General features: G+C 44.2%; 1 protein-coding gene across 1 annotated transcript in view; it reads left to right on the plus strand.

Annotated features, from left to right (window-relative positions):
- Nucleotides 1–4,065, plus strand: part of LANCL3 (LanC like family member 3) — a 114,812-nt gene extending 110,747 nt beyond the window's left edge. Inside the window, exon 7 of the mRNA XM_063444620.1 lies at nt 3,727–4,065. Within this exon, the coding sequence (XP_063300690.1) occupies nt 3,727–3,886 (160 nt within the window). The 3' untranslated portion in view covers nt 3,887–4,065. The remainder of the gene's footprint in view (nt 1–3,726) is intronic.
- The last annotated feature ends 11,519 nt before the right edge of the window (nt 4,066–15,584 follow it).

Consider the following 15,584-nt stretch of genomic DNA (forward strand, 5'->3'; position numbering starts at 1 on the left):
ATCCACCGCTCAGGGGTGGGGGCCAGGGAGGAGGACATTAGGTCCCCCCCCTAAATTGGTATTTTAGGGCCCCACCCACCGCTCAGGGGTGGGGGCCAGGGGGGAGGACATTAGGTCCTGCCCCCTCATTCTAATTTAGGGCCCCCACCCACCACTCAGGGGTGGGGGCTGGGGGGGAGAACAATAGGTCCCCCCCATTATTTTACTTTAGGGCCCCCACCCGCCGCTCAGGGGTGGGGGCCGGGGGGGGGCAATAGCCCCCCCTTTAGTTTAAAAGGTGGGGGCTCGGGAGGGGCCTGCTCACTTTTTAATATACATGCCCCTACTCGCGGTATCGCGGTATAGCGAGTATGGGCACAATTTACTAATACTAAGTAATTTTTACTTAGTATTAGTAAATTTGGCTGAAAGACCAATTTAGGTCTTTCAGTCTTTTGGCAGATAACTCCCTAATACCGTGGGAATTAGGGAGTTATCAATCAAGCGGCTGCAAGAGACGTTCCAAAGTCCCGAAGTGCTGAAGTTGCCGAAGTTCCGAATTGCCGAATTGCCGAGGTCCCGAAGTTCCGAAATTACTGAATTTCCGAAGTTGCCGAATTGCCGAAGTCCCGAATTTCGGAATGCCAAACGGAAACGAAAAAGTTTCCCATGCACATGCCTAATTTCAAGTACAAATGGGCATAACATATTTGATTAGTGTGTGCAACTAGGAATTGTATTCCCTTAAAGAAGAACATTAGGTAGATTTAGCAATGTGTTATTATCTGAAAAGTGATGCATAATGTGAAATCACAGGATATCACTTCCTCCAGGCTGGCAGATACTGCAGAGGCCTGGTCAGGCTCTTAAAGGGCCGGTGCACCTGACTGGGCCCCTATTCAGTAATAATCATCGGGTGAGGAATCAGTAGGGGGCATTTGTTGAGGGCATTTTATTTACTCAGGTAGGGTGGGAGTTTCACAGAAATGCTTTTATGCACAAGGCTGGAAAGATGAAGAGTGTGTTGGGATTCCAGCGATAGCCAGTTTAGCACTTTTAACATGTCACAGTGGTGGGTAAAGTAATTACATTCTAGTACAAAGCGGCAGAAGGAATTATATAACATTTTAAGTTTAAGGTGGGTTTGCGGTGTGGGTGCATACACTACATCCCAATAATCAATGAATGGCATTAGCATTTGTTGCACTTACAACTTATCAGTTTCCTTACTGTAGGGCTTAGGCAGGATTTGTTTCTGTACAGGGCACCTAGTTTTGGGTAAAGTTTTGAAAATATTTTTTTAATTTGAAGGCCAAAGGATAGATTGGGGTCTAGCAACATACCTAGATATTTAAAAGAGCAGACTGCAGTCAGTGTGCTATTTGAATTTGTTCTGACACACAGTTGTTGATTTTGTAGTTTACGTAATTTAGGTACAGTTCCAAAGATCATTGTAACAGTTTTGTCAGTGTTTAGGAAGAGTTTGTTATCCGCTATCCACTTTTCTACCTCTGTGAATTGGTTTTGGAGCACAGCCTGAAGCTGCGGTAGATTAGGTTTACTAGCATAGATTACAGTTTCGTCTGCATACATTTTTGACATATAATATCCTGAAAATCAAACACAAACAATCTGACATACATTGTATGTCAGTGTGTGATTTCTGGGATATAACATATGGTATGCGGGTGTCAGGGAGTCTCCTGGAACTACCAGGAGACTTGGGATGTCTGATAATCTGCGCATGAGGGCCTGTATACAAAGTGTGTATGAGGGTCTGTGTATAATCTGTGTATAAAGGCCTGCTATTAGTGCGGGAGCCTGTGTATAATGTGATTATGTGAGCCAGTGAGGAAATTGTTGGTGAGTGGGTAAATGAATGTGTCTGCATTGGTATAGGTTGGATGCAGGGGATCTAAGTGAATGTGTGGATTTGTAAGTCAATATGACTAGGTGGTCATGGTGTGTGAACAGGTAGATAGGTGGTGGATAAGATCTGACAGGGTGGTTATTGATAGGCATGTTACTGGGTTGGTGAATGGGACATGGTTGGTTAATATATGTCACTGAGTGGGTGGGGTGAAGGTGTAACTAAATGGAGGCTGGTGGGAAAGACAGCAAGGTTATATACCTCTAGCTGCATTAGGATGTGACTGGGTACACCTTGAGCTGACGCCAATATTTTCATGATACCTTTCATGGCCGTTACCTGTAATTCCTGTCTCTTCCGGGTTGACGGACTGTAGCCACACCCCCTCTCTGACGCGGTCTCATTGCGCTACATAATGCGACCGCGCCAGGCAACAGACGCTGGATTAATGAACAGCGTACCGCGGAATTTAACCGGCTTCAACTCTTCTCTACAACTTACCTGTGTACCGAACCGGACTCGTAATCGACTAACCTCCTTCTCCTTCCTCGACCACGGCTAGCACTTTGACTCCTCTCGACCTCTCTCCACGGAACCTCCCCGGAGGGCACTCTGGGACCAACTTCAATCCTAAGTTACCTCACTGTGTTATACGAACTTTTCCCCCTGACTACTGAGCTCTCAAGCTTCAGCCTGCTCGCACATTCTCCTATCGTTATAGGAGTAATTCCTATTCATTAACCTTTCTGCCTCCATATGAGATGTTTTCTATCAATTAAGCTAAATCAAATCTCTGCAAGTTAATCTGCATTACCTTCCTTCATTTTATTGCTGCAATTCAATTGTATAAGATAGTCTAAGAATCCACACAGCAATCCTGAAATATTTAAAGATACAGAACCTATGTTTCTTCAATCAAATATATTAAAGACACAGTATCAGTAAACTCCCTGGTGAACTGTCATCTCTTTATTTCCTCAACTTCTCACATTCACATCTAATTAATCAGAAATCTGCAGTTGAGCTCCATCAAACTCTATGTGAACGTGACAATACCTTCACATGACATCTTCTACTCTCTAAATGTAGAAACATGCTATGTCATCATAAAAATGCTGCATTAATTACCTAATCGGATGTATGGTTAATCAACAAAAACCTGTGCTAACATTGTTAAACATGTAAATTAAAGTAGCCATTATCATTATCTAGAAATATTTTTAGTTGTTAATACTGATCTCTGCACTAAACCATCTGCTACTCTATTGTACATAATTTGTAGATATCATGATAAGAAGCCTATGGTCCCTGCTAGAAGATTTGAGACACTAGTGGTACAGAACAATGATTTATATCAGGGGTGCCCAAAATGTAGATCCCCAGATGTTGTACAACAACTCCCATAATGCTTTGTATGCCTTTAAAATGACAAAGCATCATGGAAGCTGAAGTTTTTAAACATCTGGGGATATACCTTTTGGACACCCCTGTTTAGAGAAGTCTCTATAAGTGGTAAAATATTGAGTAAAATTAGGATATATTGGCAATTTGTGAAGAAAGGATATGCTTGCAAACAGTATACAACAGCCAATAACAAGAGAATTATGAACAAACCAATGCAATCAGTCACTATTATTTTACTTGAATTAATGGTTATTAAAGTGAAAGACTCACATTTGATGTCGATGACTCTTCATTAATCATGAAACTAATTTTATCATGTATATGATAGTAGTTAACCATACTACCAAAATATTTTTTTTTATTTCCTTGTAAGCATTACTTTAAGTAACCTAATTATGTATATTCTTTAGTTATTTATTTATATATTTAATCATAATAAAATAATAATAATAATATTTATTTATTTTTTCTAGGTTTGCAGAATTCCTTTTTTCAGACAAATTCCGTGTTGGATCCTGTACTGTTGAAAACATTTACAGTCTCTATGAAGGCCTTGCAGGGACAGTATGTTTTTTGGTTGATTTGCTGCAACCTAACCAGGCAGAGTTTCCTCTTTTTAGTGTCTTTGTCTAAAGCCATTGTGTGCTATGAGGGGGATTTTGCTATGAACAAACCTGCCTTGTAACATTTAATCCTAAACAATCCAAGAGATGTGCACATTTTTCACATAGAAAACAAATGGCTGCTTTTAAAAATACAAAGATAGATCAATTAGATCACAAGTAAATTAATGCAGGGAGACTATTTTTTAATCTTTTGTGGTACAAAAAAAAAAACAATGTGCATATTGGGAACATTGCAAATGAGTAGATCCACAGATGAAAAAGGAGCAATTAAACTCCAGGAGATTCACAGTTTGTGAAATTGGAAATTATACCTTGCCATTTGTGCATAAATGCCACTTAGGAGAAGTTTTAACAAAACTTCCATGTAGAATGTCAAGTAAACAAAGTACGGTACCATATATACTCGAGTATAAGACGAGTTTTTCAGCACATTTTTTGTGCTGAAAAACCCCAACTCGTCTTATACTCGAGTCAATTGTCTGTATTATGGCAACTTACATTGCCATAATACAGACAAGTACCGGGGGCTGGCAGGAAGCGTTTACTTCCCTTTCCTGCAGCTCCTGTCAGCTCCCTTCTCTCACCTCCGGTCCATGCAGCTCCCAGGTCAGCTCCCTCTGCAAGTCTCGCGAGAGCCGCGGGGTCAGAGCGCGCGGCCGCAAGACTTACAGTGGGAGCTGACCTGGGAGCTGCACGGACCGGAGGTGAGAGAAGGGAGCTGACAGGAACTGCAGGAAAGGTAAGTAAACGCTTCCTGCCAGCCCCCTCCTACACAGGGCCACCAGGGAGTGAGAGCCCCCCCCCTCCCTGGCCAGCTAACAAGCAGGGAGGGGGGATGAAAAAAAATAAATAAAAATATTAATAATAAAAAATAATAATAAAATAAAAAAATAATAATATTAAAATAATGCAAGTCTCGCGAGAGCCGCGGGGTCAGACCGCGCGGCCGCAAGACTTACAGTGGGAGCTGACCTGGGAGCTGCACGGACCGGAGGTGAGAGAAGGGAGCTGACAGGAACTGCAGGAAAGGTAAGTAAACGCTTCCTGCCAGCCCCCTCCTACACAGGGCCACCAGGGAGTGAGAGCCCCCCCCCTCCCTGGCCAGCTAACAAGCAGGGAGGGGGGATGAAAAAAAATAAATAAAAATATTAATAATAAAAAATAATAATAAAATAATAATATTAAAATAATAATATTAAAATAATAAAAATTAAATAATAATAAAAAAATGCCCACCCCCCACCAATGCTCTGCATCACACTCTGCATCACACACACTGCACTCATACATACACACTGCATACACACACACACTGCATTCATACACACACACTGCATGTATACACACACACTGCATACACACACACTGCACTCAGACACACACTGCATACACTCACACTGCACTCATACACACACTGCATTCACACACACACTGCATTCATACACACACACTGCATTCATACACACACACTGCATTCATTATACACACACTGCACTCATACACACACTGCACTGCATTCATACACACACACACTGCATTCATACACACACACTGCATTCATACACACACACTGCACTCATACACACACTGCACGCATACACAAACACACACTGCACTCATACACACACACTGCACTCATACACACACTGCACTCATACACACACTGCATTCATACACACACACTGCATTCATTCACACACACACTGCATTCATTATACACACACACTGTAAATAAATATTAAATTAATATAATTTTTTTAGGATCTAATTTTATTTAGAAATTTACCAGTAGCTGCTGCATTTCCCACCCTAGTCTTATACTCGAGTCAATACGTTTTCCCAGTTTTGGGGGGTAAAATTAGGGGCCTCGGCTTATATTCGGATCGGCTTATACTCGAGAATATACGGTATATACCATTAGTTTGGAAGCTACTGTGAATTTTACTAAGGCTTATCGATTTTTATTCTTATACCAGTCTTATCATAACCTAAGACACAGAATTACATTATTTTAGATACAAAACCAAAATTGTGATACATGAACTTAGTATTTTTATCTAAGCTTTGTTTCTTAACCCCTTAGTGACCAGACCATTTTTCAATTTTCTTACCGTTAAGGACCAGGGCTCTTTTTAAATTACGGCGGTGTTTGTGTTTAGCTGTGAATTTCCTCTTACTCATTTACTGTACCCACACATATTATATACCGTTTTTCTCGCCATTAAATTATCTTTCTAAAGATGCCATTATTTTTATCATATCATGTAATTTACTATAAAAAAATAAATAAAATCTGATAAAAACATTTTAAAAATCAACTTTTCCTAACTTTAACCCTCAAAATCTGTTACGCATCTACAACTGCCAAAAAACACCCATGCTAAATTGTTTCTACATTTTGTCCTGAGTTTAGAAATACCCAATGTTAACATTTTATAGCGCAATAAGTACAAGTAGCACTTTGCTATTTACAAACCATTTTTTTTTCAAAATTGTAAGACTGATATATGTCAGGAATCCCTGAATAACCATTCACATGTATATATTTTTTAAACAAAGACAACCAAAGCTCTCAAATTTGGGGTATTTTGACTCTTTTGCTGTGCAATTTTGGGCACCTGTTCTAAAGAAGGATATCATGGCAATAGAAAAAGTGCAGAGGCGGGCTACAAAATTAATAAAAGGAATGGAACATATCAGCTATGAAGAAAGGTTAACAAATTTAAACCTATTTAGTTTAGAAAAACGTCGCCTGAGAGGGGATATGATAACATTATACAAATATATTCGGGGCCAATACAAACCATTGTGTGGAAATCTATTCACAAACCGGACTTTACATAGGACACGAGGCCATGCGTTTAGACTGGAAGAAAAAAGATTTCGTCTAAGGCAAAGGAAAGGTTTTTTTTACTGTAAGAACAATCAGGATGTGGAATTCTCTGCCTGAAGAAGTGGTTTTATCAGAGTCCATACAGATGTTCAAACAGCTACTAGATGCATACTTGCAAAGACAGAATATTCAAGGATATAATCTTTCAATGTAGGGTAATAACTGCTTGATCCAAGGATAAATCTGACTGCCATTCTGGGGTCAATAAGGAATTTTTTGTCCTAGCTTGTTGCAAAATTGTGCTTCAAACTGGGTTTTTTTTTTTTTTTTTTTTTTTGGATCAACAGCAAAAAACAAATGTGAGGCAGGCTGAACTTGATGGACGCAAGTCTCTTTTCAGCTATCTAACTATGTAACTATGTAACTATGTCTTTTCATGCAACCATTTTACCACCAATCTATGCCAAATTTAAAAAATACGTTTTTTTGACACACATAGCAATTTAAAAATACATGTACTTTAAGGGTTACTGCCAAAGAACACCCCAACATGTACTGTGTGTTGGGTTCTCTGGGGGCTAAGATACCTTATTTAGAGGATGCACATTCCAGTTTTGCAACTTGGAATTTTCACAGCTGGGCAACCATGTCCTATTAGTCACAAACGCTGGCCAAAGTTAGCATTTTTATTTCTTTTTTGCATATTTTTCACAAAAACTGCACTTTTACTGGTGATTAAATCGTCGTGATAAGTTTTACTGTTTTAAACACTCATATTTGTGTTCAGCGATGTCTCCCGAGTATAAGAATACCCCCCAATGTATAGGTTTTATGGTGTTTTGGAAAGTTACAATATAGGGCTTGCCCAATTTAGTTTGCCAGATTATTGGCAAACTAAATTGGGTCCCAAAAGGGACCCAATTTAGTTTGCCAATTTTGAGACCACATGGTAGCCCAGGAATGTGAAATAACCCCATCTCCTGATCTGTGTTTAGAATAACAATAATAAGACAAGACTGTGAAAATTCCACTCCAGTGGTCCTAAGTGTCTTATACACTGTTTTTGTACAGTTTGCCTTGTGTAAGGAAGTAATTAACCCTTACAAGTTTTAAGATCAGGGCCGGACTGGCCCACCGGGATACCGGGAAATTTCCCGGTGGGCCGTCGGCACCTGGGGCCGGGGAGACATGTTGGTGACCTACGGCCGCATGGAGAGCTTGGATGGCGGTCGCAGGGGAAGCTCTTCTGGCGGCGGCTGGGGGAGCAGGCTATTCTGTCTCTGCTCCCCCTCCCTCGCGCGCAGCTTAATGAGACCGGGGCCGGAATATGATGTCATATTCCGGCCCCGGTCTATTTCCAGCGCGCGTGGGAGGGGGAGCAGAGACAGAACAGCCTGCTCCCCCAGCGGCCGCCAGAAGAGCTTCCCCTGCGGCCGCCATCCAAGCTCTCCATGCGGCTGCAGGACACAGGTATGTGGAAGCCAGCTACACAGCAAACTTCAGCCTCCCCTCCGGCACCCCCACCAGTCACCCACAAAGCCTCCCCTCCGGCACCCCCACCAGTCACCCACAAAGCCTCCCCTCCGGCACCCCCACCAGTCACCCACAAAGCCTCCCCTCCGGCACCCCCACCAGTCACCCACAAAGCCTCCCCTCCGGCACCCCCACCAGTCACCCACAAAGCCTCCCCTCCGGCAACCCCACCAGTCACCCACAAAGCCTCCCCTCCGGCACCCCCACCAGTCACCCACAAAGCCTCCCCTCCGGCACCCCCACCAGTCACCCACAAAGCCTCCCCTCCGGCAACCCCACCAGTCACCCACAAAGCCTCCCCTCCGGCACCCCCAGCCACCTACACAGCCCCCCAGCACATAAATACTTATATAAATATTTACAGTCCACCCAGCACAAATACAGTCCCCCAAAAAATTTTATACAGCCCCTTAGCACATATATATATGTCCTTATATTGTATATAGTCCCCCAGCACATATACAGTCCCCACCAACATATTTTTGAAAACTCCCAGTACATATACAGCCCCCAGCATATATACAGTCCCCCCACTTATTTTATACAGCCCCCCGCCCATATACAGTCCCCACCAACATATTTTTTAAAACTCCCAGTACATATACAGCCCCCAGCGTATATACAGTCCCCCTACTTATTTTATACGGCCCCCAGCCCATATACAGTCCCCACCAACATATTTTTACAACCCCCAGTCCATATGCAGCCCCCCAGCATATATACAGTCCCCCAACATATTGTATACAGCCCCCCAGCCAACATATAGAGTCCCCCACATATATATATTTCCAGCCCCACAGCCACAGCATATTTGAAACAGTCCCCAGCTAGCTATACAGCCCCCCCTGCCATATATACAGCCCCCAGCCAAAGTATGCATACCCTTACCCTTGTTTTTTATATATATGTATCTATCATTCATGGCTGGTTTATATAATATTTATATTTTATAAATAGTATATAAACCAACCATATATATATTCTATAAACCAGCCATATAATAGTGTTTTTTACACACACACACACACATACACATATACACACACATACACACACGTGTGTGTGTGTGTATATATATATATATATATATATATACTCAATCATCTGGGGTGGCTAGACATAGCCTTACATATTACATGCGACAATATATGGCGCAATGACTTATGGGGCTGGCATAGAATTTTTTTTTCCAGGGCTGCTTTGTATCCCCAGTCCGGCCCTGTTTAAGATGGGTAGCTCTCAAAGCACTCTGGGGGGCTTTTACAATAGTCAAGCATCACAAAGGACAAGGAGCAATTAAGAATATTTAGAGGTTACTTAAGAAAGCTGGCATGACCTATAGAGGGCACTCTAGACCCACATATATGGAGGGAAGAAAATGACTTCGTAAAAGTCGCCCAAAAATGCCATGATACTGCAGTTGAATTAATGGTCCACGGTCCTTAAGGGGTTAAACCGCTTCCCAAGGTTCAAAGCAGTTTAGTATTTTGCAGTTTAGATATGCCAATCAATACACAATGTGTCAGTCTCTATGTCTTAGACCTTCTAAGGTTCTTGGCAATGGTTGGTAGGAAGATATATCTATCCATTCATCAATCTATCAATCTAGTCCAGAGTTCTGCAACCTTTTAACACTCCCGGCCCGGCGAAAAGAGGAGAAATAAAAAACAATGGTATGTGTGAGGGATGCAGTGTGTGTGTGTGAGGGGTGCTCTGTGTGAGGCGTGCAGTTTGTGTTAGGTGTACAGTGTGTGTGTATTGGGGGCCATGTGCGTGTATGGGGGGCAGAGTGTGTGTATAGGGGCAGTGTGTGTGGGGGGGGCAGTGTTTGTGAGGGTATGGGGGGCATTGTGTGTATGGGGGGCCAATGTGTGTGTATAGGGGGCAGTGTGTGTGTATGGGAGCAGTGTGTGTGGGGGGGGGTGCAGTGTGTGTGCACGGGAGGGCAGTGTGTGTGTATGGGGAAAAATGATTGTGGGGCTGTGGGGCTGGAGGGTAGATTAATAAATATAAATAGTTTTTTAATTGCTTACCTTTGCCTGGGAGGGGGACAGTACAAGGCAATGCCTGGTGGTCCAAGTGGTGAGAGTGAACTCTAGCAGCTCAGGCTAGAGTTCACTCTCGCGAGATTAGGAGCATTGCCATGGTAACCGCGGCAATGCTCCGAGCTCGCAAGATGAGAACTCAGCGGAGCTGCGGGTTAGAGCTCAGGTCCTCTCTCCCTCCCCTGCCGGCTATCAGCATTACAGTGCTAGCGGGCCAGTGAGTGCTAGCGAGCCGCTGATTTCCCCTCCGGTCCTGCAGAGCCGGCAGAGGAGAGGGAGCACTGTTCCCGGTGCTTTGATCATATGATCATATTACCGGGGAAATATTTTGTGGCAATGTAGCGGTATAGTCGGGTGAACGCTTTCACGGACCGGCAATAAATTCTTGCGGAATGGCGCCGGTCCGCGGACCACCAGTTGAAGACCACTGAGCTAGTCAATATTGTCAGATGGGGTAGCACCCTCCTTCCAGTTTAAGCTACCATAAAAAGTTATACCTTGTGGCATAGAAAAAAACTATTGATACATTTAAAGTTACAAAACAAAACATTACTTTGTGTTGTTGTTTTTTATTCAGTTGTTCCCCCTACCGTTTATTCATGGCTAGAGATGCTGTTCAGAGAATTATGCTAAACTTTTAAGGCTAAACTTTTAGTCAACTATTAGGTCGCTAGAAGCAGAGTACCACAAACATAACGTTATACTAGCAGGTTAGTGTTGGCCTGAAAGAATGATAGACCATGATATAGGCATTAAGAGATTATAAAGTCACACGTTTAGCAATTGTAGATTATGCTAGCTTTAGTGTACCTATTGCTGGGTGAGGTAACCGCTGGAGCACGGTTTGGTAATTAAGGCAGTTATTTTTAATAATTTTTAATATGCCAGACATGATCATTCTTCTCTAGCATGATTTCTGACATAATCCATGTGGCGGAGCTCCCTGTACCCCTGTTGGGTACCTCAGCCAACGACCGATTTCTAGCTGGAACAGGGGAAAACCTCAGCACTTCTGCCCTAGTCGCTGTGGCTTGACTGGAGCCTCTCAATCCTGGAACATGATAGGAGACTAGCTCTATTCCCTCCCAGGGACTGGACGACACACAGTCCTGGGCAGGGCCGGATTAACATAGAGGCTGATGGAGCTGCAGCTCCAGGCCCAGGCCCATGGAATAGGCCCATTGATTTAAAAAAAAAAAAAGTGTTTTTTTTTACATTTTTTTATTTTTTTTACACACACTACTCTTAGCGTTGCCAGGTATTTCTCATGTATTTCTTATGGTTACCAGGTATTTCTCAGAAGTATTTCTCAAGTATTTGAGGCTGCCTAGCCAGTGCCAGTATTGCAGTAATACCGGCAATACAAATGTCTGTCTCAGTATAAACAGAGATTATTCTGCAATACCAGCACTGGCCAGTAGGGGGTCTTTGCTTGTGTGGAGAGAGGCAGGGATAAGAAGTAACAGCATCTCTCTCCCTGCCTCTCTCTATTCACTGATCCGCGGGGGAGCAGCTCTGCACAGAGTCCAAACAGCAGGTTCGAGCCTGCGAGACATGGGGACGGTGAGAGACTTGGGGACACTGAGACATTGGGACACTGGGAGACATAGGGAAACTGGGCAATATGGGGACCCTGAGACACTAGGGACACAGTGGCCCCATGTCTCCCAGTGGCCCCTAGTCTCTCAGTGTCCCAATGTCTCCCAGCCAGTGTCCCTAGTGTCTCAGTGTCCCCAAGTCTCCCAGTGTCCCTGGTGTCTCTCAGTGTCCCCATGTCTTCCAGTGTGCTTGGTGTCTCTCAGTGTCCCTAGTGTCTGTGTCCCTAGTCTCCCAGAGTGTCCTAGTCTCTCTGTGTCCCCATGTATCTCAGTGTCCCCATGTCTCTCCCAGTGTCTCTGTGTCCCCAAGTATCACAGTGTCCCAATGTCTCTAAGTGTCCACTAGTGTCCTAGTGACATGGGGACACTGGGGGACATGGGGACACAGACTCTAAGGGACACTGGGAGACATGGGGATACAAACACTAGGGAACACTGGGGGACATGGGGACACTGAGACACTAGGGGACACTGAGAGACATGGAGACACTGGGGGACACAGGGAGACATGGGGACACTGGGTGACTTTGAGACTTGGTAGATATGGGGCACTCAGTGCCCCATGTCTCCCAGTGTCCCCTCATGTCTCAAAGTCACCCAGTGTCCCCATGTCTCCCAGTGTCCCCAAGAGTCTCAGTGTCCCTAGGTCTCCCAGTGTTCCCTAGTATCTCAGTTTCCCAATGTCTCCCAGTGTCTCTCAATGTCCCCTAGTGTCCTAGTGACATGGGGACACTGGGAAACATGGGGACACAGACACTAAGGGACTGGGAGACATGGGGACACAGACATGCCCCCTTTTTGTGTATGTTCTCCCCTTTCGGCAGTTCTGGTTATGTGATTTGTGTCAGTGGCCCACCCTTTTACCCCATCCACAGACTTCCTGCTTTACTGGACACTGCTATGGTATGGATTTACTTGAAAGATGAAAGCATGAGATTAGCATAGTGTATGTGTTTTCTCATAGCTGCATCATATGAGTTTTCCTCCAGCACCATCTCCATCAGATACATGACGCTTAGGAGGTATGACTGTTTTAGTGTTTTTGGTCAATAAGATTTTGTAATTAGGACCATCATAATTGTCAGCACCAGGCCCACTGGGCTCTTAATCTGGCCCTGGTCCTGCTTTCCCTGCTGAATCCTCCACGAGCTGGAACAAGGTGCTTAACAGTGATTATAGCATTCCCCCCCAGTAACTAGACGACACATAGTTCTGTGAGTACAACTGATTTTAATGAGTCAAACTCGGCCTTTTATGCACAGACCCCAGCAGGGGGTCTCCATTGTATTCAGCACAAGCCCCTTCCAGGAATCTCTGGGACTAGGAGATAATTTCGTTTCAGACTGGTAAGCTAATTATCTCCCAGGAACAGACAGCCAAAAACAAAAATATAAAAACATAAAAGTACCCCAAAACATAATAAAAACATTAAATATCCCCACAAATAATACGTCCGCAAATAGCCCTGATCTGAGCGCCCAAGTTTTCCAAATAGTGCTCAGATCCTTGCAGTAAAGGGGAAATGCCACCGTGTTAAAGTTCTGACCGGCCGCACACATGGTCCTATGCCCAAAATAGTTCCAGGGCGTTTGGTGCTTTTGCCGGTCAACTTTCGGGAGCTCCTGCGGCCACAATATGGGGTGCTCTGCCTGGCTCTTAAGTAGCATTTGTTCCTCTAAGTCTTAGTCACCTTCCCTCCAAAAAGCGACCTCCTGGCGGATTTTGGTTCAAAACCGTGAACCAAGTTGTCCAGGAACCACACCGGTCACCTCATACCGAAATTAGTTCCATAGCGGTTGCGCCTAAGTACTGCTGAGGACTATTTGTGGGTTTGGTTCATGCGAACGGCCGCCAGAGAGCTAGCGTTTGGTTCCATTCACATAAAGGAAATGTGCCGAACCAGGAGCACCCAGGGCAAGCTGTTAATGGTGGCTGGGCAGGGTAGCTCCCAAATGTTGTCCAAGACCTGGAGTCAGTGGGCAGGGGCCGGCTTCCACACTCCTCCAGGAGTCTGTGGCAAACGCACATGGGAAGGAGCGTTTGTCACAATCCAGTAGCTTTCCATCGGGCCGCTAGATCTTGGACATACTGTTAGATCTCATCAGAGCATCGGAGGGTGGAGTCAGACCTCTTTAAAGTGGCTGTTGTTTCCCAAATATAAGTATCTATAGGTTGATGGTGCTAAACAGCGCATGACATCTCACTGGGTTCCGAGGTGGTCAGGAATTGAGTAAATGGAGCAAAGTGGACAGAGCCCAACAAGTCAGGAGCAGAGTCTAGTGTCCTACCATCTTTATATTTAACCAGCCGCCACCACTGCTATTTGTCTATCTGCCCTTTGTCAGTAGTGTTGTCGCGAACCCGAAATTTTCGGTTCGCGAACGGCGAACGCGAACTTCCGCAAATGTTCGCGAACCGGCGAACCGCGGGAACCGCCATTGACTTCAATGGGCAGGCGAATTTTAAAACCAACAGGGACTCTTTCTGGCCACAAAAGTGATGGAAAAGTTGTTTCAAGGGGACTAACACCTGGACTGTGGCATGCCGGAGGGGGATCCATGGCAAAACTCCCATGGAAAATTACACAGTTGATGCAGAGTCTGCTTTTAATCCATAAAGGGCAGAAATCACCTAACATTGACACCTGTCCTCAAAGCCCCTGATACACACTGACACAGAGCAGAATAGAGACTGTTCCCCGTCCTCAGAGACCATGATACACACTGACACAGAGCAGAATAGAGACTGTTACCCCTACATAGGGTCACTTGGCAGATATGGCGGGGTCGTGGGAGGGGGAGGATGACTTTCACCTCTTCCCCTGTTACATTCCCGTTGTGCTGTGACATCACCCTTATACGCTGTGTAAAGCATACTATTTAATTTGATCAGCATGGCCACTTGAGTTTTTATAGTTTTCACGCTGCTTGTAGTTTATATATGGTTCACAAAAATCAAACAAACGATAAAGTAAACGTGTAAGGATTCAGAATATTCTTTCAAACCCTTACACATTGTGTGTACGTATTTTTTGTCTTAAGTTTGTGGCTTTAAAGAGGTTTACGTTGTTTCTATGATGTGCATAACATGTTCTTGTAAATGTTTGTTAACTTTTTCCTGGAATTGTAATTTTTCAATCTAAATAAAGATAGTCAAATCCCTGATACACACTGACACAGAGCAGAATAGGGACTGTTCCCCCTACATAGGGTCACTTGGCAGATATGGATTGACACCTATCCTAATGATCCCTGATACACACTGTCACAGAGCAGAATAGAGACTGTTCCCCCTACATAGGGTCACTTGGCAGATATGGAATGACACCTATCCTCAAAACCCCTGATACACACTGACACAGAGCAGAATAGGGACTGTTCCTCCTACATAGGGTCACTTGGCAGATATGGATTGACACCTGTCCTCAAAACCCCTGATACACACTGACACAGAGCAGAATAGGGACTGTTCCCCCTACATAGGGTCACTTGGCAGATATGGATTGACACCTGTCCTCAAAACCCCTGATACACACTGACACAGAGCAGAATAGGGACTGTTCCCCCTACATAGGGTCACTTGGCAGATATGGATTGACACCTGTCCTCAAAACCCATGATACACACTGACACAGAGCAGAATAGAGACTGTTCCCTGTCCACAGAGACCATGATACACACTGACACAGAGCAGAAT

Source organism: Pelobates fuscus, chromosome 1 (assembly GCF_036172605.1).
Source record: "Pelobates fuscus isolate aPelFus1 chromosome 1, aPelFus1.pri, whole genome shotgun sequence".
NCBI classification, from domain to species: Eukaryota; Metazoa; Chordata; class Amphibia; order Anura; family Pelobatidae; genus Pelobates; species Pelobates fuscus.